This window comes from Nerophis ophidion, linkage group LG14 (assembly GCF_033978795.1).
Source record: "Nerophis ophidion isolate RoL-2023_Sa linkage group LG14, RoL_Noph_v1.0, whole genome shotgun sequence".
Taxonomy (NCBI): Eukaryota; Metazoa; Chordata; class Actinopteri; order Syngnathiformes; family Syngnathidae; genus Nerophis; species Nerophis ophidion.
Genome location: NC_084624.1, coordinates 3390849 through 3417696, shown reverse-complemented (window position 1 = coordinate 3417696; position 26848 = coordinate 3390849). Strand labels below are relative to the sequence as shown.

General features: G+C 41.5%; 1 protein-coding gene across 2 annotated transcripts in view; it reads left to right on the top strand.

The window, feature by feature from the left end:
* gnal (guanine nucleotide binding protein (G protein), alpha activating activity polypeptide, olfactory type) overlaps positions 1 to 26848 on the top strand; it is a 149506-nt gene that overhangs the window by 34588 nt on the left and 88070 nt on the right. For both annotated transcript variants that reach the window (XM_061919631.1, XM_061919632.1), the window contains exons 3-4: positions 1252 to 1306; positions 1411 to 1530. In XM_061919631.1, coding sequence (XP_061775615.1) covers positions 1252 to 1306; positions 1411 to 1530 — 175 coding nt within the window. The remainder of the gene's footprint in view (positions 1 to 1251; positions 1307 to 1410; positions 1531 to 26848) is intronic.

Genomic DNA, 26848 nt, shown 5'->3' with positions numbered 1-26848 from the left:
CTGGTCAGGATGCCACCCGAACGCCTCCCTAGGGATGTGTTTAGGGCACGTCCAGCTGGTAGGAGGCCACGGGGAAGACCCAGGACACGTTGGGAAGACTATGTCTCCCGGCTGGCCTGGGAACGCCTCGGGATCCCCCGGGAAGAGCTAGACGAAGTGGCTGGAGATAGGGAAGTCTGGGCTTCCCTGCTTAGGCTGCTGCCCCCGCGACCCGACCTCGGATAAGCGGAAGATGATGGATGGATGGATGTTCGACATATCCCCACTTGAATCCAAACCACCCCCAGATGATGGAACCCCTGCTGTTTTTCTTGGGAATTAATTCTTCCTTCATTTCTTACCAGATTTGCACCTTCTTTCTCTCGTATTACCGCTAGCAGCACAGCTAACATTACCCATGCCGCTACCTCTGTGCTCTGCGAGGGTGTATACGTATGTGACGTATTACGTGACAGGTGTAAGAAAGTGCACTTGCTGTCTAAGAGAAGGAGACACAAGAAAGAGTGGGAAAAGCCTGGAGTGTAATACCAGCAGCTGAAAAAACTGCGTGAGAACGTATACTCGAATATCCCGATATAGTCATTTTCTATATCGCACAGAGACAAACCCGCGATATATTGAGTATATCGATATATTATAGCCCAGCCCTAATCCTAAACCATAGACATGGTGTTGTTAGTCAGAGAGCGAGCTCGCTTGTTAGCCGTGGCTACAGCACCGGCAACGACACACTCTTGTTGTCGTTATGCTGCGCCCGCTGCGGTTTGATGAGGTCATCAAGCGTCGACAGTAAACCTCTCATGTTGTGTGTGGGAGAGGGCATAGGCTGCTGACTGGCATACGTGCCGCTCCATACAGCGGCGTTTTAAAAAGTCACTAATTTTACTTTTTGAAACCGATACCGATATTACATTTTAAAGAATTTTTCGACATCTCTAGTTTCATTAAAGACAAAGAGTATGGAAACTCGGACTTCATATGTAGGTGTGAAAGTTGAAGTGAACAAATTATTAGAAAAATCCGACTTATTTTGTGCAGTGTCGTTTAGCATCTTGTATCGGACCACGCCACTGCAGCCCCCATTCTCATGACAATTTCTCATGACTTTTTTTACAATTAAATCCGCCCCTTATTGTGAATGTTCCTCCTTGCCTCGGTGACTGGCTCTCCACCACCCTGATGATAAATCTTTTGTGATGTGCCTTACGTCACGCTTTCATAACCAGCGGCTTCTCTCGTCTTCCCATGCAGGGAAAAGAAACAGAAGATCCAGGACATACGGAAAAACGTAAAGGATGCCATAGTGGTGAGTTCAATTGAATGATCATTGCTTGTGTGGGTTTACACTTTGTTAGTGACTCTGTTCGTCCTGATTAAAGCCTGTTTTGTTTCTTCCTGACGTGTTTTCAGACAATAGTGTCAGCGATGAGCACTTTAATACCCCCTGTCCCGCTTGCCAACCCAGAAGACCAATTCAGAATCGAGTACATCAAGAGCATAGCACCTCTCTCTGACTTTGACTATTCGCAGGTAAGCCGCTGGCTACGTTTGTTTCTATGGTTGTGTGTGTGTGTTGAGGGTGGGCTTGCATAGTTAGAAGTGCTTCACATGTCTCATGAAGTCTGGGTGCTCAATGCTGCCGTGTGCATTGTAAGTGCGAGTTCATGTGTCTGAAACATGAAAACATCGACATCAACCCCCCCGCACCCGAAGAAAAAATAGAAAAAAAATGTAATTAATTATGTAGCAAAGGTTGTTTTAGATTTATTGCGTGCATGTGTGTTGCCGTCGGCAGATTGATCTCCTGCTCAGAAAAAAAATCTTAAAGTACCAATGATTGTCACACACACACGAGGTGTGGCAAAATTATTCTCTGCATTTGACCCATCACCCTTGATCACCCCCTGGGAGGTGAGGGGAGCAGTGAGCAGCAGCGGTGGCTGAGCTTGGGAATCATTTTTGGTGATTTAACCCCCAATTCCAACCCTTGATGCTCAGTACCAAGCATTTTTATAGTCTTTGGTACCTAAACATAATATAGTGAACTTCTTTATTGCTAGTCTATACTGGAACTAAACTAACTTGTAGAGTACTCTGGTTAACATTTTTTTAAAATTTGGTTTAAATATGCTGTAGATTTGAGCAAAAAAAGGCTGTTTCATTCATACTTATTTAACTAGAGGGACCATTATTTTCTGTATAAAGCAAATAAACTTATTCTAAATTTAATATTCCTGTTTAGTAGTTATAAAGTAGGCCATTGATAAATATTTGTTGCTATTTGCTGTATTACTTTATATTTAAATACAATGTATATATATATATATATATATATAATGGGCTTCACGGTGGCAGAGGGGTTAGTGCATCTGCCTCACAATACGAAGCTCCTGCAGTCCTGGGTTCAAATCCAGGCTGGGGATCTTTCTGTGTGGAGTTTGCATGTTCTCCCCGTGAATGCGTGGGTTCCCTCCGGGTACTCCGGCTTCCTCCCACTTCCAAAGACATGCACCTGGGGATAGGTTGATTGGCAACACTAAATTGGCCCTAGTGTGTGAATGTGAGTGTGAATGTTGTCTATCTGTGTTGGCCCTGCGATGAGGTGGCGACTTGTCCAGGGTGTACCCTGCCTTCCGCCCGATTGTAGCTGAGATAGGCGCCAGCGCCCCCCGCGACCCCGAAAGGGAATAAGCGGTAGAAAATGGATGGATGGATGGTAATATGTAATATAAGCATCAGCTTTGCAAGCTCACTTAATGATGATGTAGTTGGTAATATGTACCATCAGAAACACGCTGAACACAATCCAGATGACATTCCAGAAAGACAGAAGTCTTCGTGCTCTTTGTTTTTAAATTCCGTACAGTAACATCACACAATACTACTCACATATTATCTTTTAAACATGATTAAAGTAATCCGTCCATCCATTTCCTACCGCCTGTCCCTTTTGAGGTTACGGTGTTTGCTGGAGCCTATCTCAGCTGCATTCGGGCGGATGTCAGGGTACACCCTGGACAAGTCGCCACCTCATCGCATGGACAACACAGATAGACAGACAACATTCACACACTAGGGACAATTTACTGTTGCCAATCAACTTATCCCGAGATGCATGTCTTTGGAGGAGGGGGAAGCCGGAGTACCCGGAGGGAACCAACGCAGTCACAGGGAGAACATGCAGAGTCCACACAGAAAGACCCCTTGCCGGTGGATCGAACCCAGGACCTTCTTATTGTAAGGCACACACACTAGTTCCTGTTCCACCGTGCTGCCCTTATTAAAGTAATGGGGAATGTAAATGTCTTCTACAAAAGCCCCAAATATTTTTTTGATTCATTTTCAATCATTCCTTTGCTCTACAACAGTGGTTCTCAACCTTATTTCAGTGATGTACCCCCTGTGAACATTATTTTAATTCAAGTACCCCCTAATCAGAGCAAAGCACTTTTGGTTGAAAAAAAAGAGATAAAGAAGTAAAATACAGCACTATGTCATCACTTTCGGATTTATTAAATTGTATAACAGTGCAAAATATTGCTTATTTGTAGTGGTCTTTCTTGAACTATCCTGAAAAAAAGATATAAAGATAACTAAAAACTTGTTGAAAAATAAACAGGTGATTCACTTCTAAATGCAGATTTCTCCACATAGAAGTAATCATCAACTTAAAGTGCCCTCTTTGGGGATTGTAATAGAGATACATCTGGATTCATCAACATAATTCTAAACATTTCTTCACAAAAAAATACATTTTCAACATTGTTTTTGGAACAAAAACAGCTGTCAACGCTGAATATTGCATTGTTGCATTTCTTTTCACACTTTATGAACTTACATTCATATTTTGTTGAAGTATTATTCAATAAATATGTTCATAAAGGATTTTTGAATTGTTGCTATTTTTAGAATATTTAAAAAAAATCTCTTGGCATACCTTCAAGTACCCCCATTTGAGAACCACAGCTCTACAGTAGCAGGTTTTTCAAAACAAATCCTGTTGTAAATGTTTGCACTTTCAGCTATTCTTGTAAATATTAAAGATCCACTTAAGAACTTTCAGTTTTGGTTGATTTTGGCGGCGCCAGTGCACTAATGCGGCAGCGTCAAACTGACACGATAATCCCACAATGATTCAGTATGACTGCTCTTTCCACAGTAGGAACCTACATATATTACTCAAACTATATTTGCAGTTATTGCAAGTTTTTCTTTATACAGTACTTTTGTGTTTGTTGCGTAGCTGGTTGTGTCAGTTTGGATCTAGCTTTGGATCTAACATTAGCAATATCATTTTGATTTGAGCATCGAAAGTCACTCACTTGTTACGCAGGAACAGAGCCAAGGCAGCATCAGTCGAAAATCTCTTCCCGTCTTTGAGTTCACGCCAGCGAGTGAAAGTCAGGCCAATGTTGATCCTTGACTGTTCTTTCATCCGGGTGGCCGCCCTTTTTCTTATTTTTGTCTCTCCTCCTTTCTCGGCCCCGACTTAAAGAAGTTGAAAAATGTATTGGGGTGTTACCATTTAGTGGTCAATTGTACGGAATATGTACTGTACTGTACAATCTACTAATAAAAGTTTCAATCAATCAATCAATCAATCAAAAATCGGACCACCATAGATATCCAGCAATTTTGTTTGGCGCCGTAGACGGAAAAATAAACTTAATGTTTAGATCTTTATTATTACAAGTGCTAAACTTTAAATAAAGTCTACTGTTACTAAATACAATGTTTTCATATTTGTAGTATCGATAACATTTATCGATTCCCTTTTAAAACGATCAATTGCAAGGCAAACTTTCCGACCACAGATCGATAAACCTGAAATTTAGGAATATAAATCGATCTATCCACGTATCGATCAATTGTGACACCCCAAATATATTATCTTTAAATAGGGTTTGAAAATTATATACATATATTTTAAAATCAATCAATCAATCAATCAAGGTTTAGTTATATAGCCCGAAATCACAAATGTCTCAAAGGACTGCACAAATCATTACGACTACGACATCCTCGGAAGAACCCACAAAAGGGCAAGGAAAACACACACCCAGTGGGCAGGGAGAATTCACTTCCAGTGGGACGCCAGTGACAATGCTGACTATGAGAAACCTTGGAGAGGACCTCAGATGTGGGCAACCCCCCCCCACCCCCCCTCTAGGGGACCGAAAGCAATGGATGTCGAGCGGGTCTAACTTGATACTGTGAAAGTTCAATCCATAGTGGCTCCAACACAGCCGCGAGAATTCAGTTCAAAGCGGATCCAAGACAGTAGCGAGAGTCCCGTCCACAGGAAACCATCCCAAGCGGAGGCGGATCAGCAGAGTAGAGATGTCCCCAACCGATACACAGGCGAGCGGTCCATCCTGGGTCTCGACTCTGGACAGCCAGTACTTCATCCATGGTCATCGGACCGGACCCCCTCCATAAGGGAGGGGGGGACATAGGAGAAAAAGAAAAGAAGCGGCAGATCAACTGGTCTAAAAAGGATGTCTATTTAAAGGCTAGAGTATACAGATGAGTTTTAAGGTGAGACTTAAATGCTTCTACTGAGGTAGCATCTCGAACTTTTACTGGGAGGGCATTCCAGAGTACTGGAGCCCGAACGGAAAACGCTCTATAGCCCGCAGACTTTTTTTGGGCTTTAGGAATCACTAATAAGCCGGAGTCTTTTGAACGCAGATTCCTTGCCGGGACATAAAAACCATATCTGTGTTATTAATTAGTGATAGGGATGTCACACTGAACATTTCTTATCACGGTTATTTTTCCCAAGATTATCACGGTTATCATTATCGTGGTAATTTTAAATGTGCTCAAAATAGACAAAAAATACTCATACTGAAATCCTTTAACCAAGTTTAAAAAATTTAAAATAAAAAACCCCACAAATAACACATGCAAAATGTATATATGTACCTTAAGTTGAACATTGAATGTGCATAAGAAAGCAACACAAGCATTATAAACAAAGTAATATGGCAGAAAGAAAATAATACTATATCCATCCATCCATTTTCTACCGCTTGTGCCTTTTGGGGTCGCGGGGGGTTGCTGGAGCCTATCTCAGCTGCATTCGGGCAGAAGGCGGTGTACACCCTGGATAAGTCCCTACCTCATGGCAGGGCCAACACAGACAGACAACATTCAATGTGAGAAATACTATAGATAAATAAAAATAAATGTGAACATTTCGCAAGATGGAGTCTTATGGACATGAGACATAACTACACTTTTTGTCAATACAGAATAAAACAGTGTTCATATATGAGATCTAGACTTACACAAAATGTTTCCAAATATGGTCAAAATAATAAAGATATATATTTTTTATCAATATTTAAATCACAGTTATTATTCAGGATTATTAATTATGTTTGGTAAAACAGTGTTGGGGTGTGAATGCAACGCCATCATGTAACTTGTAATATCGAATAAAAATGCTCTCAATAAACATTCTATATTTAAAGACTAATATTTTTGTTTTTGATCAATAATAGTATCAATATGTCAGATTTTTATTACATCATGCCTTCATTTAGGGCTGGGCGATATGGCCTTTTATTAATATCTCGATATTTTTAGGCCATGTCACAATACACCATATATATCTCCATATTTTGCCTTAGCCTTGAATGAACACTTGATGCATATAATCACAGCAGTATGATGATTCTATGTGTCTACATTCAAACATTCTTCTTCATACTGCATTAATATATGCTACTTTTAAACTTTCATGCAGAGAGGGAAATCACAACTAAAACTGTATTTATTAAACAGTTATTAAGCAGTGGCACAAACATTCATGTCATTTCAAAACAGAAAGTGCAAGATTGTCAGAGACATTTTAAAACAAGCTATGAGTGCACTTTTGTGCATGATGTCACTAAGATGACATATCAAAACAACACTAAATTAAAGTGCACTTTTTGTACAGAATGCCACTACAATAGTTTAAAACAAATAAAGTGCACTTTTGTGCATGATGTCACACAAGATATTTCAATAACTGTCAAATAAAAATGAGCTGCATGATAGGTTCCTGCGGACGTTATCTCCTGTTGTTGACTTTTTTTTTTTTTTTTTCCTACTTTGTTGATCTGGAAATAGTTGCTTCGGCATTTTGTTGGTGTGGCACCGGCCGCAGATGTTGACATGCGGAGTTCTTCATTCTCTAGCGGCTGACTTTTCAAATGATGCTACATTAAATGATAAATGAGTTGTACTTGTATAGCGCTTTTCTACCTTCAAGGTACTCAAAGCGCTTTGACACTACTTCCACATTCACACACACATTCACACACTGATGGAGGGAGCTGCCATGCAAGGCGCTAACCAGCACCCATCAGGAGCAAGGGTGAAGTGCCTTGCTCAGGACACAACGGACGTGACGAGGTTGGTACTAGGTGGGGATTGAACCAGGGACCCTAGGGTTGCGCACGGCCACTCCTCCACCGCGCCACACCGTCCCATTAGCAGTGGTGCTACTTATTGTAGCAACGCCTTTGCCGCATAAATGTTGAACACATGATGGATCCCGTGCTGTTTTTCTTGGGAATTAATCCTACCTTCATTTGTTACCAGATTTGCACCTTCTCTCTCTCCTATTGCTACCCGCACAACTCCGCTAGCATCACAGCTAACGTTACCACGTCACTACCTGTCTGCTCCGCGGGAGCGTGTGACGTTGCACACGTGACGTGTGTAAGAAGGTGCGCTTCTTTACGTCTCTGTGAGGAGAGACAAGAAAGAGTGGGAAATGCCTGTAGTGTAATGCCTGCAGCTAAAAGCAACTATGTGAGAACATATACTCCAATATCACGATATAGTCATTTTCTATATCGCACAGAGACAAACCCGCAATATATCGAGTATATCGATATATCGCCCAGGCCTACTTCATCACTATTTTTACATTTTCATAGGGACAGGTATTTTTTATGTTATGTACATATATTTACATTTATTAATGTGTGTGTGTGTGTACATGTACATCAATTATTATTAATAATAATTGATTATAAATGATCATGGAGACAACATGTAAATTATATAAAAACAAAAATATCTAAAACACTTGGTGTTTTGTATAAAATTAAAGAATTACTTAATTATAATTCTTTGTTAACAATTTAATATACTTTGATACTTCCATACATGACATACTCTGTAGAACTCTGGGGAACCACTTTTAAAACCATAATTAATGATATTGTTTTGCTGCAAAAAAAATAAACAAAGCAGGATATTATGACCACACCCATCCATTATTTGTTAAATCAAAACTTAGGAAATTTCAAGATATTGTTTATTATAAAATAACACAGATAATGTTCAAAGCAAAAATAAATACTCTTCCAGAAGGAATTCAAAAATACTTCTCTCTACAGACTAGCAAATACAATCTAAGAGATGAATCTAAGTTTATTTGACCAAAAGCAAGATTAGTTGTTAAACGTAGATGTTTATCTGTTCTCGGTGTTAATTTGTGGAATTCTGTTGGTAAAGAAATAAAAATGAGTGACTCAGTATTTAATTTCAAAAAGAACATGTCACAATGTATTTTAAAAAGTTATGTGAACTAGAAATGTATGTTTGTTTGGTTAAATGTTGTATTTAGAAGGTATGTATGTTTATCTATTTACAAAAAAGTACATGTGTGTAAGTACATATTTTTGTATTATTTGTTGAAGGGTAACTTAAATGTAAATGCTGAATGACTATATTTCTCTTTGTATTACAAAATTATTAGAAAAGGTAACTTAATTGAATGTAAACATTTTTATGTTGGGCATATAAGCTTTTTTGCTTCTGCCTGTTTCAGTCATGTTATTCATTTTTGAATCGTGATCCATGTTTGAATATGTTTTTGTTAGACTGAAAATAAACTGAAACCGAATGCTGTATCGGGCCAGTTCCATTGAGAATTTGAGCAGCAATTTGTTGTATAGGTCAGAGGTCCCCAACCTTTTTTCCAACCCTTGATGCTGAGTGCCAAGCAGGGAGGTAATGGCTCCCATTTTTATAGTCTTTGGTATGACTCGGCCGGGGTTTGAATTTACAACCTGCCGATCTCAGGGCGGACACTCTAACCCAGGGGTCACCAACCTTTTTCAATCAATCAATCATTGTTTACTTATATAGCCCTAAATCACTAGTGTCTCAAAGGGCTGCACAAACCACAACACAAACCACTACCACATCCGAAACCAAGAGCTACTTCTTGGGTACTGATTAATGCGAAGGGCTACCAGGTTGATACACACTTAAATAAATTGCCAAAAATAACCAATTTGCTCAATTTACCTTTAACTATATTTTATTAATAATAATTAATGATATTTATCTTTGTGGGAACACCGGTCATATGAATGATTTCTCACATTAGATATATATAGAAGCAGATAAATATCAATATGCAACACTTTATTTTAATATTTTCTCTGTAAGTGCACATTTTTCAAATTGAGCATTTTCTAAGACAGACTTGTGAAATCACAATATCCCATTTTAACTAACTAGCCACTAACATTTTTTAACAAATCATGAATTACTTTGCACCATGTTTGCACAAATAATAACTCATGTAAAATACAAAACTCAACTCTCAAATTTTTAAATAAATCATGTCACACTTTAAACTGGACACCAAATCTGTTATCTGTTTCTTTGTCAGTTAGTGGGAAGCCTGGCATTGCATGCTGTTAACTCGTGTGTTGTACTCTGCTGTGTAACTTGACTCTGAGTGAGTCTTGCACATGTGCATCAGTGAGGCGTGTTCTGTGTTTGTTCTTGATGAAGTTCATGTCAGAAAAGGCTGATTCACAAAGATAAGTTGAACCAAACAGGCTTGCAACCTTCATAGCTGCTGTGCACACACCAATGTACTTTTCTGAGTCAACAAGGCACCAAAAGTTTGGTGCAGCCTAGTGGGCTTTAAGTTTTAAATCGTCAGGAAAGAAGAGGAAGGAATTTAAAAGGTAAAAAGGTATATGTGTTTAAAAACATAAAATCATTTTTAAGGTTGTATTTTTTCTCTAAAATTGTCTTTCTGAAAGTTATAAGAAGCAAAGTAAAAAAAATAAATGAATTTATTTAAACAAGTGAAGACCAAGTCTTTAAAATATTTTTGGATTTTCAAATTCTATTTAAGTTTTGTCTCTCTTAGAATTAAAAATGTCGAGCAAAGCGAGACCAGCTTGCTAGTAAATAAGTACAATTAAAAAAATAGAGGCAGCTCACTGGTAAGTGCTGCTATTTGAGCTATTTTTAGAACAGACCAGCGGGCGACTCATCTGGTCCTTACGGGCGACCTGGTGCCGCGTTGGTGACCCCTGCTTTAACCACTAGGCCTCTGAGTAGATTTGTGGAGTGATATCAAGGATTACGTCGGTCATGTTCCCAGACATACGAAACGATTTTGCTCCATACGCCATTCTACACGACAAAACAGATGGGAACATGGAAAAGGAAGGAGGAAGGAGGTCTACAACTTCTTTGTGTGTGGCTGAGTCAAGGAAATTGTCATCAAGACTGTCCCGGATAAATATGCCTCGTTTTTGCTCGAGTAAGGTTGCATTTCACTTGGCGTCTCAGACACCATGTTTGTTGCTGTTGCACGCGGCGTTTAAAAGCAGCGTGTCTTTCCCCCTCTGCATCAAATTATAACTTAAGATGTCAATATTGTGTGTGTTGAAAGCTTAATTTAGGATTGCTGCCTTTGGTACAAGTTTAAAGGCCTACTGAAAGCCACTACTAGCGACCACGCAGTCTGATAGTTTATATATCAATGATGAAATATTAACATTGCAACACATGCCAATACGGCCGCTTTAGTTGACTAAATTGCAATTTTAAATTTTGCGCGAAATATCCTGTTGCGTGCAAGTGAGGTCACGGATTGGAGCAGACATTTGGATCCAGCACCAATCCCAGCTATGAGTCGTCTGCTTTAATCGCATAATTCCACAGTATTCTGGGAATCTGTGTTGCTAAATCTTTTGCAATTGTTCAATTAATAATGGAGACGTTAAAGACGAAAGATGTAGGTGGGTAGCGGTGTATTGCGGCCGCCTTTAGCAACACAAACACAGCCGGTGTTTCATTGTTTTCTTGTTTACATTCCTGAAAGCTGACGGTGAAGCTTTACTATGGAACAGAGATGTCAAGTGAACATGGTTCCCTACCACATGTCAACTGGCAGTTTTCGCTGAGAAAATGCGGGTAATAAGTCGGCTCTTACCGTAGACATGAGCAGAGAGCTTGCGTCGTTCCCCTTGCAGCTGCGGACTCGTTTGCTTCCTCCCACCGGCCGCCCCTGACCGTCGGAAGCTTAAACCGTGGAGGAGGGGGGGAAAAAAACTCAGCCCGGCTGCCTTGCCTCGTCGAGAAATGTGGCTTCCCTCAGAGACATTGGCGGTCACCACACCCGTGGCCACACCCCTCAGACTTTCAGGTACGACCATATAATCTCACTAAAACACTAGTAACACAATAAGCAGATAAGGGATTTTCCAGCATTATCCTAGTAAATGTGTCTAATAACATCTGAATCGCTCCCATTAACCTCGTCTTTTTTTTAATTTTTTTTTCTAGTCCTTCACCCTCACTTTTCTCATTCACAAATCTTTCATCCTCGCTCAAATTAATGGGGAAATCGTCGCTTTCTCGGTCCAAATCGCTCTCGCTGCTGGTGGCCATGATTGTAAACAATGTTCAGATGTGAGGAGCTCCACAACCCGTGACATCACGTGCACATCGTCTGCTACTTCCGGTACAGGCAAGGCTTTTTTATTAGCGACCAAAAGTTGCAAACTTTATCGTGGATGTTTTCTACTAAATCCTTTCAGCAAGAGTATGGCAATATCGCAAAATGATGAAGTATGACACATAGAATGGACCTGCTATCCCCGTTTAAATAAGAACATCTCATTTCAGTAGGCCTTTAACTCTTTTAGGTTTTGCTCACATTTGCTTTCTTTTATTTAGATTTGCCGAGTTGGCGCTTTTCAAAACACTTTTCGAAAGCATGTGTTTAAGAAGTACAAATAATATCAAGATAATACTTAAATTCGAAATAATAACCTTCAAAAGTATATCCAACCAACCTTTAATGAAGTGATCACTGCAAAAGTGTGCATTGTCCAACTCTGCTTCCAAACTTCGACTGGAGCGTGTGCTGCTTATCTTGTCGTCGTGTCCACAAATCATGCACTTTTGTTAACCTCTCGAGAAACTCTGAAGAAACGTTTTTCCTTTCCGCGATTTTAATGCTTCTTAAAGCCGAAAAAAACACAAGTATAGGTTTTTTTGTTTTTTCCCGAGAAAGGCTAAATGGCGTCTGGTACCCATTGAAAACTGAGCTCGCTTGATCACTTCCAGTATTCATTGGGCGAGGTGTGAGCCGGACCTGACGTCAGCAACATCCCAATTCAGTTTGAGATGTTTTTAAGCAGGGCAGCACGGTGGTAAAGGGGTTAGTGCATGTGCCTCACAATACGAAGGTCCTGAGTAGTCCTGGGTTCAATGCCGGGTTTGGGATCTTTCTGTGTGGAGTTTGCATGTTCTCCCCGTGACTGCTTGGGTTCCCTACGGGTACTCCGGCTTCCTCCCACCTCCAAACACATGCACCTGGGGATAGGCCCCTCTCACCTCCAAAGACATGCACCTGGGGATAGGCCCCTCCCACCTCCAAAGACATGCACCTGGGGATAGGCCCCTCCCACCTCCAAAGACATGCACCTGGGGATAGGCCCCTCCCACCTCCAAAGACATGCACCTGGGGATAGGTTGATTGGCAACACTAAATGGTCCCTAGTGTGTGAATGTAGTCCGTCTATCTGTGTTGGCCCTGCGATGAGGTGGCGACTTGTCCTAGGTGTACCCTGCCTTCCGCCTAATTGTAGCTGAGATAGATAAGCGGTAGAAGATGGATGGATGGATGTTTTTAAATGAAAGTTAAATTTTTTTTAGCCTTTAAAAAATATATGCATACAAATACTGCACATGTATGTACGTATATGTGTGTATGTATGTGTGTGTACACATATATATACATATCATTCATTCATTCATTCATTCATTTTCTACCGCTTATTCCCTTTCGGGGTCGCGGGGGGCGCTGGCGCCTATCTCAGCTACAATAATTAAAAAAAAAAATATATATATATATATATGTATTATTATCATTATTATTATTATTAGGGTACCTGTACCAAAAAGTATTTCGTTAATTGAGTGTGTGGATGTTGTCTGTCTGTGTTGGCCCGGCGACGAGGTGGCGACTTATCCAGGGTGTACCCTGCCTTCAGCCGGAATGCAGCTGGGATAGGTTCCAGCGACCCCGAGAAGGTCAAGCGGTAGAAGATAAATGGATGGATGGATACCTTTCGATACTTTTCCAAATAAAGGGGACCACAAACAATGGCATTATTGGCTTTATTTCAACAAAGAATCTTACGGTACATTAAACATACCTTTGTTATTACAATCCAAGAACAATTTTGACCCAAAATAAAATAGTGAACCTACTAGACAAGTATTAAGTATTAGTATTAAGTAAGCAAACAAAGGCTTCTAATTTGGCTGCTGACATATGCAGTAACATATTGTGTCATTTGTCATTCTATTATTTTGTCAACATTCTGAGGGCTAAACGGTAGAAAATGGATTATTAATCTACTTGTTCTTTTAATGTTAATATCTGGTTATTTTGTGTTTTAACATGTTCCATCTACACTTCTGTACTAAACACATATTCTCTTGTTTGGGTGCTTTACATTAGTTTTGGATGATACCACGCATTTGGGTATCAATCCGATACCAAGTAGTTGGTATCGGCAGTTAAATATGACTAAGGTCATTAGTCATATTTAAAGTCTTCATGTGTCCAGGGATGTATTTTCTGAGTTTATGAATAATATACATTTTAAAAAAAAAGGAAAAAATATTTTGTGATGATCAAAAATATCGATATACATTGTAGTATCGACCAGATACGCTCTTTTACTTGGTATACTTGGTATCATTACAGTGGATGTCTGGTGTAGATCTACCCCTGGCATTTGTTTACATTGAGGAGCACTAGCTTGCCGTTAGCGGTGAGTTATTGTATCCTCCTACGGCAGGCCTGGGCAATTGTTTTACTCGGGGGGCCAGATTTTGATAAAATAGCGTGTCTGGGGGCCGGTATATCTATTTTTAGGAACACTAATACAAAACCTCACAATAATGATTGAAAGCTAAAAACGTTATGACAGACGGCCTTAAAAAATGGAATGGAATTCCATTTTTTTTTTACTGAATGAGACACCCACAATGTACATGAAAATAAAGAATGTGGGATTTACAAAATTAACTACGAAAGATAAAACACTGAATATTGACAACATAATTTACATTCAACCGAAATGCAACCAAAATGCAACAAACATAGTGAAAGAACCCCAACCTACAATCTGAGATAGCTCATAGTGACCATAGTAACTAATTAGATGACCATAGTAACTAATTAGATGACCATAGTAACTAGTATATGATGCAGATTCCAAACATTGAAAGAGTTAGTATAGTTGAAGACTTACGGTCATTAGAAAACATCCCTGCACATGATAATGGCAGCTACACTTGTATAACTTAAACAGTTATTAAAGGCCTCATTTCGCGATATTACCATATTTTTGCTGAAAGGATTTAGTAGAGAACATCGACGATAAAGTTCGTAACTTTTGGTCGCTAATAAAAAAGCCTTGCCTGTTCGGGAAGTAGCAAACGATGTGCGCGTGACGTCACGGGTTGTAGGGCTCCTCACATCCTCACATAGTTTATAATCAGAGCCACCAGCAGCAAGTGCAATTCGGACCGAGGAAGCGACGAGTTCCCCATTAATTTGTGCGTGGATGAAAGATTTGTGGATAAGGAAAGTTAAAGTGAAGCACTAAAAAAAAATTTAAAACAATTCAGATGTTATTAGACAGATTTACTAGAATAATTCTGGAAAATCCCTTATCTGTTATTGTGTTAATAGTGTTTTAGTGAGATTATAAAGTCATACCCGAAAGTCGGAATGCTGCGGTGAACGCCAGTGTCTCTGAGAGAAGCCAATGGAGTAGCCAAGATCACAGATGCCTTTTTGACAGCTACAAGGTGAGGTTGCATAATCCACTCAAGTCTCCAGTAAGAGCCGACTTAATATCACAATTTTCCCATCCAAAAACTTGCTGGTCGACGTAGAGAAACATGTTCCCCTGACCGCTCTGTGTTAAAGCTTCACAACAAACAAAGAAACACCGGCTGTGTTTCGGTGCTAAAGGCAGCTGCAATACACCGCTTTCCACCAACAGCATTCTTATTTATAGTCTCCATTATTTATTGAACAAATTGCAAAAGATTCAGCAACATGGATGTCCAAATTACTGTGTAATTATGCGATGAAAAGAGACGACTTTTAGCCGTGAATGTGGCTGGGCTAATATGTCCGCTACAACCCGAGACATCACAAACATGCGTCATCATTCCGCGGCGATTTCAACAAGAAACTCCGCGGGAAATTTAAAATTGCAATTTAGTAAACTAAAGCGGCCGTATTGGCATGTGTTGCAATGTTAATATTTCATCATTGATATATAAACTATCAGACTGCGTGGTCGCTAGTAGTGGCTTTCAGTAGGACTTTAAGCAGTGGCACAATCATTCACGTCATTTCCAAAACAGAAAGTGCAAGATTGTCAAAGACATTTTAAAACAAGCTATGAGTGCACTTTTGTGCATGATGTCACTAAGATGACATATCAAAACAACACTAAATTAAAGTGCACTTTTTGTACAGAACGCCACTACAATAGTTTAAAACAAATAAAGTGCACTTTTGTGCATGATGTCACACAAGATATTTCAATAACTCTCAAATAAGAATGAGCTGCATAATAGGAAATCAAACAGTGTATATATGTCCTTTGTTCTGTGGAAGGTTCCTGCGGACGTTATGTCCTGTTGTTGATTTTGTTTTTCGTACGGTGTTGATCTGGAAATGGTTGCTTCGGCATTTTGTTGCTGTGGCACCGAACGTAGTTGTTGACATGGAGATTCTAAATTCTCTAGCGGGTGACTTTTCAAATAATTCTACAAATTTGCAGTGGTGCTACTTTTTGTAGCAATGCTTTTGCCGCAAATTTGTTCGACATCTTCCCGCTTGAAGCCAAACCACCGCCAAATGATGAACCTCGTGCTGTTGTTTTTAGGAATTGATTCTTCCTTCATTTGTTACCAGATTTGCACCTTCTTTCTCTCGTATTACCACCCGCACCTTACAGTTAGCATCACAGCTAATGTTACCAGGTCGCTACCTCTCTGCTCGGGGGGGGGGGCGTGTGACGTTGCACACGTGACGTATGTAAGAAGGTGCACTTGTTCATGTCTGGGAAAAGGAGAGACAAGAAAGTGTGAGAAACACATGCAGTGTAATGTCCGCAGCTTAAAGCAACTGTGTGAGAACATATACTCTAACATCACGATGTCGTCATTTTCTATATCGCACAGAGACAAACCCGCGATATATCGAGTATATCGATGTATCGCCCAGCCCTAGCTTAACTCTACACTAATTTGCATAAAATACTTTAAAAAGGTCAAACGGTCAACACTTCACAGTCAAAGTAGTTCATTTAAGGGATTAAGCATGTCATACCTTCACCTAAACAATTTGAAATCATATATTTGTTTCAAATGTTTTGTCTGCAAAATGTTGCCGTTCAGAAGTGTGAGTGAAGAAAGAAAATATGGAAGATACACGGTAAAGGAAGAAAGATCTTGTCTAGTACAGCCCCCTGCAACTTAGGGCAGGCCATGGTTTGCAGGCCGACCTGGTGAAACAAAGGAAATTGCTTCTGGGGAAAAGGTTTTATGGTCAAAAGAGGCAAAGGTTGAGAGCCAGAGCCAACATGGTGGCGGCCGCCCCAGTGCTCGCTCTGCTGCTAAACTGCGGCAGTAAGGTAATATAATATGATCACCTGCCGCATTGATGGAAGTTGATTTTTAATCGAATAATTAATGGATTCCAAGCTAGATGTCAGTTTAGGACCTCTAGTCTACCAACGACAGAACCCAGCACCAAGGCCCAAATATTAGCAATAGCGAGACAAGAAACATTTAGTTTGGCAACTGTTTACAATGTTATTTTGTAGGGGTGCATGATAATTATTTGATCAATAATTAATGGGCCGATATGAAACCATGACATCACACCGATAAATCCGATAACATGAACAAATAGCTCAGATAACCAATAAAAAAAAATGCTCCAATGAGACGAGATTACCTGAAATGTGCTGTTGGTTGGTTAGAGTGAGCAAATGAATCGCTCCTTTATTCACGCTGCTGTTAACGGCCTGTCGTAAAGTTCCCTCTGAGCTCATTGGAAACTAACATGGTGTCCATCATTTGGGACTTCTTAACGGTTTCAGATGAAGACATTTCCTGTGCTATTTGCACCTAAGCCTGGGATGATAAACATTTTGCTGGATGAGCTATTGACCCACAAATCATTTAAATAAATATATACAGTACTTATGATGATATATTGAGAATTGTAAGCTAGTTGTTCTGGGCAAATTGAGTTATGTGGATCCAGATGAATGTGATATAATTCAGAGGAAACTGGATATTGGATATTAGTTAACTATTTGAAAAAGGGGGGCGGATTGAAAAAGTTCATATTTCTTCCCATTACCCTTTTGAGATATGTTGGATTTAATTTTATTTAATTGTATTTTTTGAGAATTACATTTTCTTTTCTTTTTTGTGAAATAATGCATTTGAGATTTTCATATGGTGTTGGTGTGGAAATGGTTGCCTCGGAATTAATATGCATACATTGATATATGTATACATATTATGTACATGTATGATGTGGAGCTGACTATGCCATACTCAATAAACAACAACTAACTACAGAATGTATTTGTGTATGTATATATATGTAAATATACATATACAGGTGCTGTTCATATTAGAATATCATGAAAAAGTTGATTTATTTCAGTAATTATATTCAGAACGTGAAACATACATATTATATCAATTCATTACACACATAGTGATATATTTGAAATGTTTATTTCTTTAAATGTTGATGATTAGTACTGACAATTACTGAAAATCCCAAATTCAGTATCTCAGAAAATTAGAATATTAGTTACGACTAGTACCAAAAAATATGTTTTAGAAATGTGGGCCAACCGAAAAGTATGAACATAGATAGTTTCAGCATGTACGGCAATCAATACTTAGTTGCAGCTCCTTTTGCCTGAATTGCTGCAGCAATACGGCGTGGCATAAAGTCCACCAGTCTCTTGCACTCCTCAGGTGTTATGAGAGCCCAGCTTGCTTTAATATTGGTCTTCAGCATTGTTGGGTCCAGCATCTGGCATCTTCCGCTTCACAATACCCCATAGCTTTTCTATGGGGTTAAGGTCAGGTGAGTTTGCAGGCCAATCAAGAACAGGGATACCATGGTCCTTAAACCAGGTGCTGGTAGATTTGGCACTGTGTGCAGGTACCAAGTCATGTTGGAAAATGAAATCTTCACCTCCATAAAATTGGTCGGCGGCAGGCAGCATAAAGTGTTCAAAACTTCCTGGTAGACTGCTGCATTGAGCCTAGACCTCAGGAAACACAGTGGACCAACACCAGCAGATGACATGGCACCCCAGACCATTACCCATTGTGGAAATTTAACACTGGACTTCAGGCAACGTGGATTCTGTGCCTCTCCTGTCCTCCTCCAGACTCTGGGACCTTGATTTCCAAAGGAGATACAAAATGTACTTTCATCTGAAAACATAACTTTGGACCACTCAGCAGCAGTCCAGTCCTTTTTGTCTTGAGCCCAGGTGAGACGCTTTTGAAGTTGTCTCTTATTCAAGAGTGGCTTTACACAAGGAATGCGACAGCTGAAGCCCATATCTTGCACACGTCGGTGCGTGGTGGTTCTTGAAGCACTGACTCCAGCTGCAGTCCACTCTTTGTGGATCACCCCCACATTTTTGTTTGACAATCCTCTCCAGGGCGCGGTTATCCCTCTTGCTTGTACACTTTTTTCTACCACATCTTCGTCTTCCCTTTGCCTCTCTATTAATGTGCTTGGACACAGAGCTCTGGGAACATCCAACCTCTTTGGCAATGACCTTTTGTGTCTTGCCCTCCTTCTTTAAAGTATCAATGGTCATCTTTTGGACAGTTGTCAAGTCAGCAGTCTTCCCCATGATTCTGTGTCATACAGAATCAAAACGAGAGACCATTTAAAGGCTTTTCCAGGTGTTTTGAGTTAGTTAGCTAATTAGAGTGTGGCACCAGGTGTCTTCAATATCTGACCTTTTCTACCACGTCACCAAACTTAGAATGTGCCATGGGCCTTTAAAACATTAGCTGTGGGCCGCAAATGGCTTCCGTGGCACACTTTTGACACCCCTGCTATAGATAATAAAAAATAAAATCTGATAAATCTATGGTTAAAAAGCAGAGGCTGGCGACGCATGCGTGTTTATCATAACTCACGCTCTCTCGGTCTCCACCCCTCCCTCACAAATGCTACTGCGTGCACAATTTTTTGTTGTTTTTAACCCCTTCTTAACCCTGAACGTACATTGAAAATACATGCAACCCTAACTTAAAATGCCGGACATTTAAGGCATTTAAGAAACTCCACCCGGACAGCCCCGCAAAAAAAGACTGTGGCGGACTTCCTGCCGCCGTCACCGTGTGGGTTGCCGTGACACTGGACACAAGACGCATCATAACAGGTTTGACTTGCATTTATCATTTCAATAAACCTTCTGTTTTCTTCTGGCCACTCGGTCGCATCACTTTTCAGTGCGCGGACATTTCCTGCTTGCCATCGCTACACGCCTTTCGGCTTCCGGCGTTTGCGTCCGCTGCGGGGGTTCGTCATCTCGCTCTTGTCCTCGTTGTCATGTTACCGTGGTTTCCTCGCCTACTTCTCTCCGATGGTTCCTCCTTCCCCTCTTTTGTGCTGCAGCAACAGATGAGCGGATTGAGCGCAGGTGTGTGGTGAACGCACCTGACTTGGCTGGCTGGAGCGTCGCTCTGAGTGCGTCCCGCCTCTTCTCCCCGCCGCACGCCCCGCCTCTTGGCCGCCATCTCGAGTAGGACCGGCATTTGTCCGACCCTGCTGTCGGCTCCTCGGCTCCGTTTCTCCACATATCTCCCCCGCCAGTAGAAGCCGGGCTTCAGTCCGGCAGAGCTCACTCCCCTCCGTCCGTCTTCTGACGGAGCGGGGAAAAACTGCCCTAGTCGCTTGTCTCCTTCCTTCCTTGGCATCTTCTCCCTTGCGTTTCGACTATGCACCGCTTTGCTTACGCTGAGGCTTTCAGGGCGCCGGTGTTGCTCTTGGGCTGTTGTCATGGCAACCATTGCGTCTGCCAACTCCTCACTTTCTGTGCCGTCCGCTGGGAGAGTGCCCCCGCCGACTCGAACTTTTTTTTTCACTTCTTATCCTCTTCTCTTCTTCCTTCTTGGCGTTTTCTTCCGTCCTTTTCGTCTATTCTTCTTCTGCGACTCTTTTCCCCGCTGCTCTTAGCAGCTCTTCTTGCTTTATCACCAGGGCGATGAGTTCCTCCCTAGTGAGCCTGGAGTACGGTCCCTTGGCATTGCTTTCTTCTTCGGCCCTTTTCTTGTCCTCGGTTTTTCCAGCTGCCCGCCCCACTGGTTGCGATGCAGGCACTGGGCCCCGACGCGGCGTAGGCACCGGGGTTCGACGTGGCGTAGGCCCCGGGGTTCGACGCGGTGCTGGCACCGGGGTCTGACGTGGCGCAGGCACTGGTACCTCTCGGCGTGGAGCATGTACTTTAACTTCTTCCTGCTCCTTGTCTGAGGCGTCATCTTCATCAGATTCTTCTTCATCATGATCCTCTTCTTCATCAACATGATCATCCCGGATTTCTTCAAGTGTTTTCTCTTTTTCCTCAATTTCTTGAGATTCTTTAACTTTTTCTTCATCTTTCCCTTCTTCTTTAGCATACATTTTATCCTCATCATAATCTTCATTATTATCTTCATCTACATAATCTTCCAGGCTTTCTTCAAGTGTTTTCTCTTTTTCCTCAATTTATTGAGATCCTTTAACTTTTTCTTCATCTTTGCCTTCTTCTTTGAGATAAATTGTATCTTCATCATAATCTTCATCATCATCAACGTAAATTTCTTCTTCAATGTATACTTCAACGTAAATTTCTTCATCATAAACGTCTTCCTCTTCATCCTTTTCTTTCTCTCCAAGGGTTTCTTCCCTTTTCTCAATTTCTTGAGCTTCTTTGACTTTTTCCTTGTCCTCTTCAGCGTTTCCCTGCATCTCTTCAGGTATTTTCTCTTCAATCTCAATTTCTTGAGATTCTTTACCTTCTTTATTGTCATCCTCGTCCTGCATTTCTCCAGGTCCTGTCTCTGCTGCCTTTTTGTTGCCAGCAGGTGGCGCCTCCTCTGTCTTGCCGTTCTGTCTGGCCGGGCAGCTCCCTCCTCCCACTTTTTGGCCAACAGCTCACCCTGGTGGCCTGCGGATGTCACCGCCGCCTGCCCAGCTCCGGCACCAACTTCATCGGAGTCTTCCTCGGCTTCTTCTTCAGGGGTGCACAGCAGCGCTAGTAGCCTCTGTTTCCCGCCGTTTTTCTTCAAGCACTTTGGTATATTTTTCGACGAGGGCCCAGATGACGTCATCATCCTTCGCTTCCGCTGGTGTCCCCCAGTAGGACGCCAATGTGTCGGACTTCCTGCCGCCCTCACCGTGTGGGTTGCCGTGACACTGGACACAAGACGCATCGTAGCAGATTTGACTTGGATTTATTATTTCAATAAACCTTCTGTCTTCTTCTGGCCACTCGGTCGCATCACTTTTCAGTGCGCGGGCATTTCCTGCTTGCCATCGCTGCACGCCTTTCGGTGTCCGGCGTTTGCGTCCGCTGCGGGGGTTCGTATTCTCGCTCTTGTCCTCGATCGTCGTGCTCGTTGTCTAGTTACCGTGGTTTCCTCGCCTACTTCTCTCCGATCGTTCCTCCTTCCCCTCTTTTATGCTGCAGCAACAGATGAGCGGATTGAGCGCAGGTGTGTGGTGAACGCACCTGACTTGGCTGGCTGGAGCGTCGCTCTGAGTGCGTCCCGCCTCTTCTCTCCGCCGCACGCCCCGCCTCCTGGCCACCATCTCGGGTAGGACCGGCATTTGTCCGACCCTGCTGTCGGCTCCGTTTCCCCACAGTGACATATCCGGTGAAAAGAGGAGGTATGGTCAGTCTATCGTAGCCCGTTCGCTGCAAGCTTGCCGCAGACGAAACAAATATGTAGCTGTTCGGCCACAATACCCAGCAGTATGTTTAGAGGAGAAAAGTAGAGGAACACCAAACCTACCGTCAAGCATGGTGGTGGTAGTATTATGCTGTGGGCCTGTTTTGCTGCCAATGAAACTGGTGCTTTACAGAGAATAAATAAGACAATGAAAAAGGAGGATTACCTCCAAATTCTTCAGGACAACCTAAAATTATCAGCCCTGGAGGTTGGGTCTTGGGCGCAGTTGGGTGTTCTAACAGGACAATGACCCTAAACACATGTCAAAAGTGGTAAAGGAATGACTTAATCAGGCTGTAATTAAGGTTTTAGAATGGCCTTCCCAAAGTCCTGACTTAAACATGTGGACAATGCTGAAGAAACAGATCCATGTCAGAAAACCAACAAATTCAGCTGAACTGCACAAATTGTGCGAAGAGGTCAAAAACTCCAGCAGAAGTTTGCCAGAAGCTTGTGGATGGCTACCAAAAGCGCCTTATTGCTGTGAAACTTGCCAAATGGACATGGAAGCAAATATTTACATGGCTGTATGTATACTTTAGACCTAGTAGATTTGGTCACATTTTCAGTACAGCCATAATAAATTCATGAAAGAACCAAACTTCATGAATGTTTTTTGTGTTTGGTGTTTATGTCTAAGTATCTTATCTGTTTCTGGCGGGCGTTGTGGAGTCCAACTCTGTTCAGCAGTCCATGAACACACTGTTAAAACACCCGTCTTGTACAGAACGATCACTCTGTGTTAAGAGAGCACAGCATGGAGGTTTAACGACAACGAATAGCTTAGTTGCTTTGACAGAAATGTGTTTGTATACGTTTGGATTGGGATATGTTGTTTCTTAATGGGGAAGGATGTTATTGTTTCTTGTTCTCATGTTAGCGAGCTGGTGCCAGTCAGTCCGTGAGGGTATCATATAACCCAATTTATCGTTGAATCCCTAACCACAACTTATAGAGCAGTGGTTCTCAACCATGTTGGAGGTACGGAACCCCACTAGTTTCATACACGCATCCATCGAACCCTTCTTTAGTGAAAAATAAAAAAAATATTTTTTTTTCAAATTTAAGAAAAAGTAATGTTTTTTTTACTGGTGCACAAAATGAACCGTGCATGAACATCAACTTGTTCAAAGAACAAAACCAACACAGTGCGTGAACTCACAACAAATTACACACCTTACACACATTACCATGAATTGATTAACGTAGACCACGACTTAAAAAAGTTGAAAAACTTATTGGGGTGTTACCATTTAGTGGTCAATTGTACGGAATATGTACTGTACTGTGTAAACTGTACTGTTTCATACAATGTATTCTCTTCCTTTTCAATCTACAAGTAAAAGTTTCAATCCATCAATCAAAAAGAGGGAACATTGTTTGGGGGTATCCATAATACGCCAATAGGGAGAAGTTTTTATTTACACTACAAGTGTGTGGCGGAGGCTCCGCCGAACCCCTGAGGCCAAGTCACCGAACCCCTCGGGTTTGATCGAACCCAGGTTAAGAACCACTGCTATAGAGGCTTGCATCCATCCATCCATTCTCTACTGCTTGTCCTTTTCGGGGTCGCAGCTGAGTTGGAGCCTATCCTATAAACCCCGTTTCCATATGAGTTGGGGAATTCTGTTAGAGGTAAATATAAACGGAATACAATGATTTGCAAATCCTTTTCAACCCATATTCAGTTGAATGCACTACAATGATAAGATATTTGATGTTCAAACGTATAAACTGTATTATTTTTTTGCAAATAATAATTAACTTAGAATTTCATGGCTGCAACACGTGCCAAAATAGTTGGGAAAGGGCATGTTCACCACTGTGTTACATCACCTTTTCTTTTAACAACACTCAATAAATGTTTGGGAACTGAGCTTTGATAGTGGAATTCTTTCTCATTCTTGTTTTATGTAGAGCTTCAGTCCTTCAACAGTCCGGGGTCTCCACTGTCGTATTTTATGCTTGTTAATGCGCCACACATTTTTGATGGGAGACAGGTCTGGACTGCAGGCGGGCCAGGAAAGTACCCACACTCTTCTTTTACGAAGCCACGCTGTTGTAACACGTGCTGAATGTGGCTATCATTGTCTTGCTGAAATAAGCAGGGGCGTCCATGAAAAAGACGGCGCTTCGATGGCAGCATATGTTGTTCCAAAACCTGCATGTACCTTTCAGCATTAATGGTGCCTTCACAGATGTGTAAGTTACCCATGCCTTGGGCACTAATGCACCCCCATACCATCACACATGCTGGCTTTTACACTCTGGATGGTTCGCTTCCCCTTTGGTCCGGATGACACAATGTCGAATATTTCCAAAAACATTTTGAAATGTGGACTCATCAGAGCACAGAACACTTTACCACTTTGCATCAGTCCATCTTAAATGATCTTGGGCCCACAGAAGCCTGCGGCGTTTCTGGATGTTGTTGATAAATGGCATTCGCTTTGCATAGTAGAGCTTTAACTTGCACTTACAGATGTAGCGACGAACTGTATTTAGTGACAGTGGTTTTCTGAAGTGTTTCTGAGCCCATGTGGTGATATCCTTTAGAGATTGATGTCGTTTTTTTATACAGTGCCGTCTGAGGGATCGAAGGTCACGGTCATTCAATGTTGGTTTCCGGCCATGCTGCTTACGTGGAGTGATTTCTCCAGATTCTCTGAACCTTTTGATGATATTATGGAGCGTAGATGTTGAAATCCCTAAATTTCTTGCAATTGCACTTTGAGAAAGGTTGTTCTTAAACTGTTTGACTATTTGCTCACGCAGTTGTGGACAAAGGGGTGTACCTCGCCCCATCCTTTCTTGTGAAAGACTGAGCATTTTCTGGGAAGCTGTTTTTATACCCAATCATGGCACCCACCTGTTCCCAATTAGCCTGCACACCTGTGGGATGTTCCAAATAAGTGTTTGATGAGCATTACTCAACTTTATCAGTATTTATTGCCACCTTTCCCAACTTCTTTGTCACGTGTTGCTGGCATCAAATTCTAAAGTTAATGATTATTTGCAAAAAAAAAAAAAATGTTTATCAGTTTGAACATCAAATATGTTGTCTTTGTAGCATATTCAACTGAATATGGCTTGAAAAGGATTTGCAAATCATTGTATTCTGTTTATATTTACATCTAACACAATTTCCCAACTCATATGGAAACAGAGTTTGTAGATACACACGGGCAGAAGGCAGGTTACACCCTGGACAAAGACGTCACAGGGCCAACACAGATTGACAACATTCACACTCACATTCACACACTAGGTCCAATTTATTGTTGTCAAAAAACCTATCCCCAGGTACCTCTCTTTAGACATGTAAAAAAATGCTACCAATGTTGTCTTTTTGACTGTTCACTTCCACTAAATCTGCCTTTGGTTTTAGATAACTTTGGACTGTTTCCTTTTGTATTCTGCTCAAAGCCCAGAGATACTTTAATAACTTCCCCCACAGGAATTCTGGTGTTCCTTTTGCAGCGGAACATGCCAACCAGATCCCGTGCGCTCTTCAAGTTTGTTTTAGCCGCACAATATTTTATGCCATTTTTTTTTTGTTCTTCCCCTTCTCTGTGTCAGCCTGACCCAAAGTGTTCGAGCTGAGTTTATTTTCTCCACACCCGTTGTGATCAGTAACCATGCTAAAATGGAGAGTCGTGTGAGCGCCATTGATGGTAACACATGCTAATGCAAAAGCAAAGGAAAGGGTTAAAATGGAAAAAAGTGTTGAAGCAAATTCCCTCCTGGTGTCTTTCAGTGTTATCAGTTGCTCTGGAGGGCACTGCAGCACACACTGCCTTTATTCAAAGGCCCAGTGTCACACGCCTCTGTGGAAATGAGTCCTGAGGACCACACGCTGCCTCCACCCACCATCCCTGAACCCACCCTTGCTTTGTGCAGCCTATACTTCTACACTGTCAGCCCGACTCCTTGTCTCGTGTTACGGGATTTGGCAAGAGGCAGCCAATGGAGAATGTAATCAGCACGGTTTAATCTTATTCATAGCCTCTCAAGTGCAACACAAGTGGAAGCAAATAAAGGCCAAGAAAGCAAACATGGCAGAAACACCTTTTCCTTACACAGGTGAACACCGAGGGCTGAAAATAATGAGCAAGTTGCCGGCGATCTGTTTTCCTGTGACATTCATAAGTTGACGCCCACACTTGATCACGCGGACACGCCAGCGCTTCTGTGTACTCTGTTGTTGTTACTTTACGAGCAACACGCTAAAGGCCTACTGAAATGAGATGTTCTTATTTAAACGGGGATAGCAGGTCCATTCTATGTGTCATACTTCATCATTTCCCCATATTGCCATATTTTTGCTGAAAGGATTTAGTAGAGAACATCCATGATAAAGTTCCCAACTTTTGGCCGCTAATAATAAAGCCTTGCCTGTACCGGAAGTAGCAGACGATGTGCACGTGACATCACGGGTTGTAGGGCTCCTCACATCCTCACATTGTTTATAATCATAGCCACCAGCAGC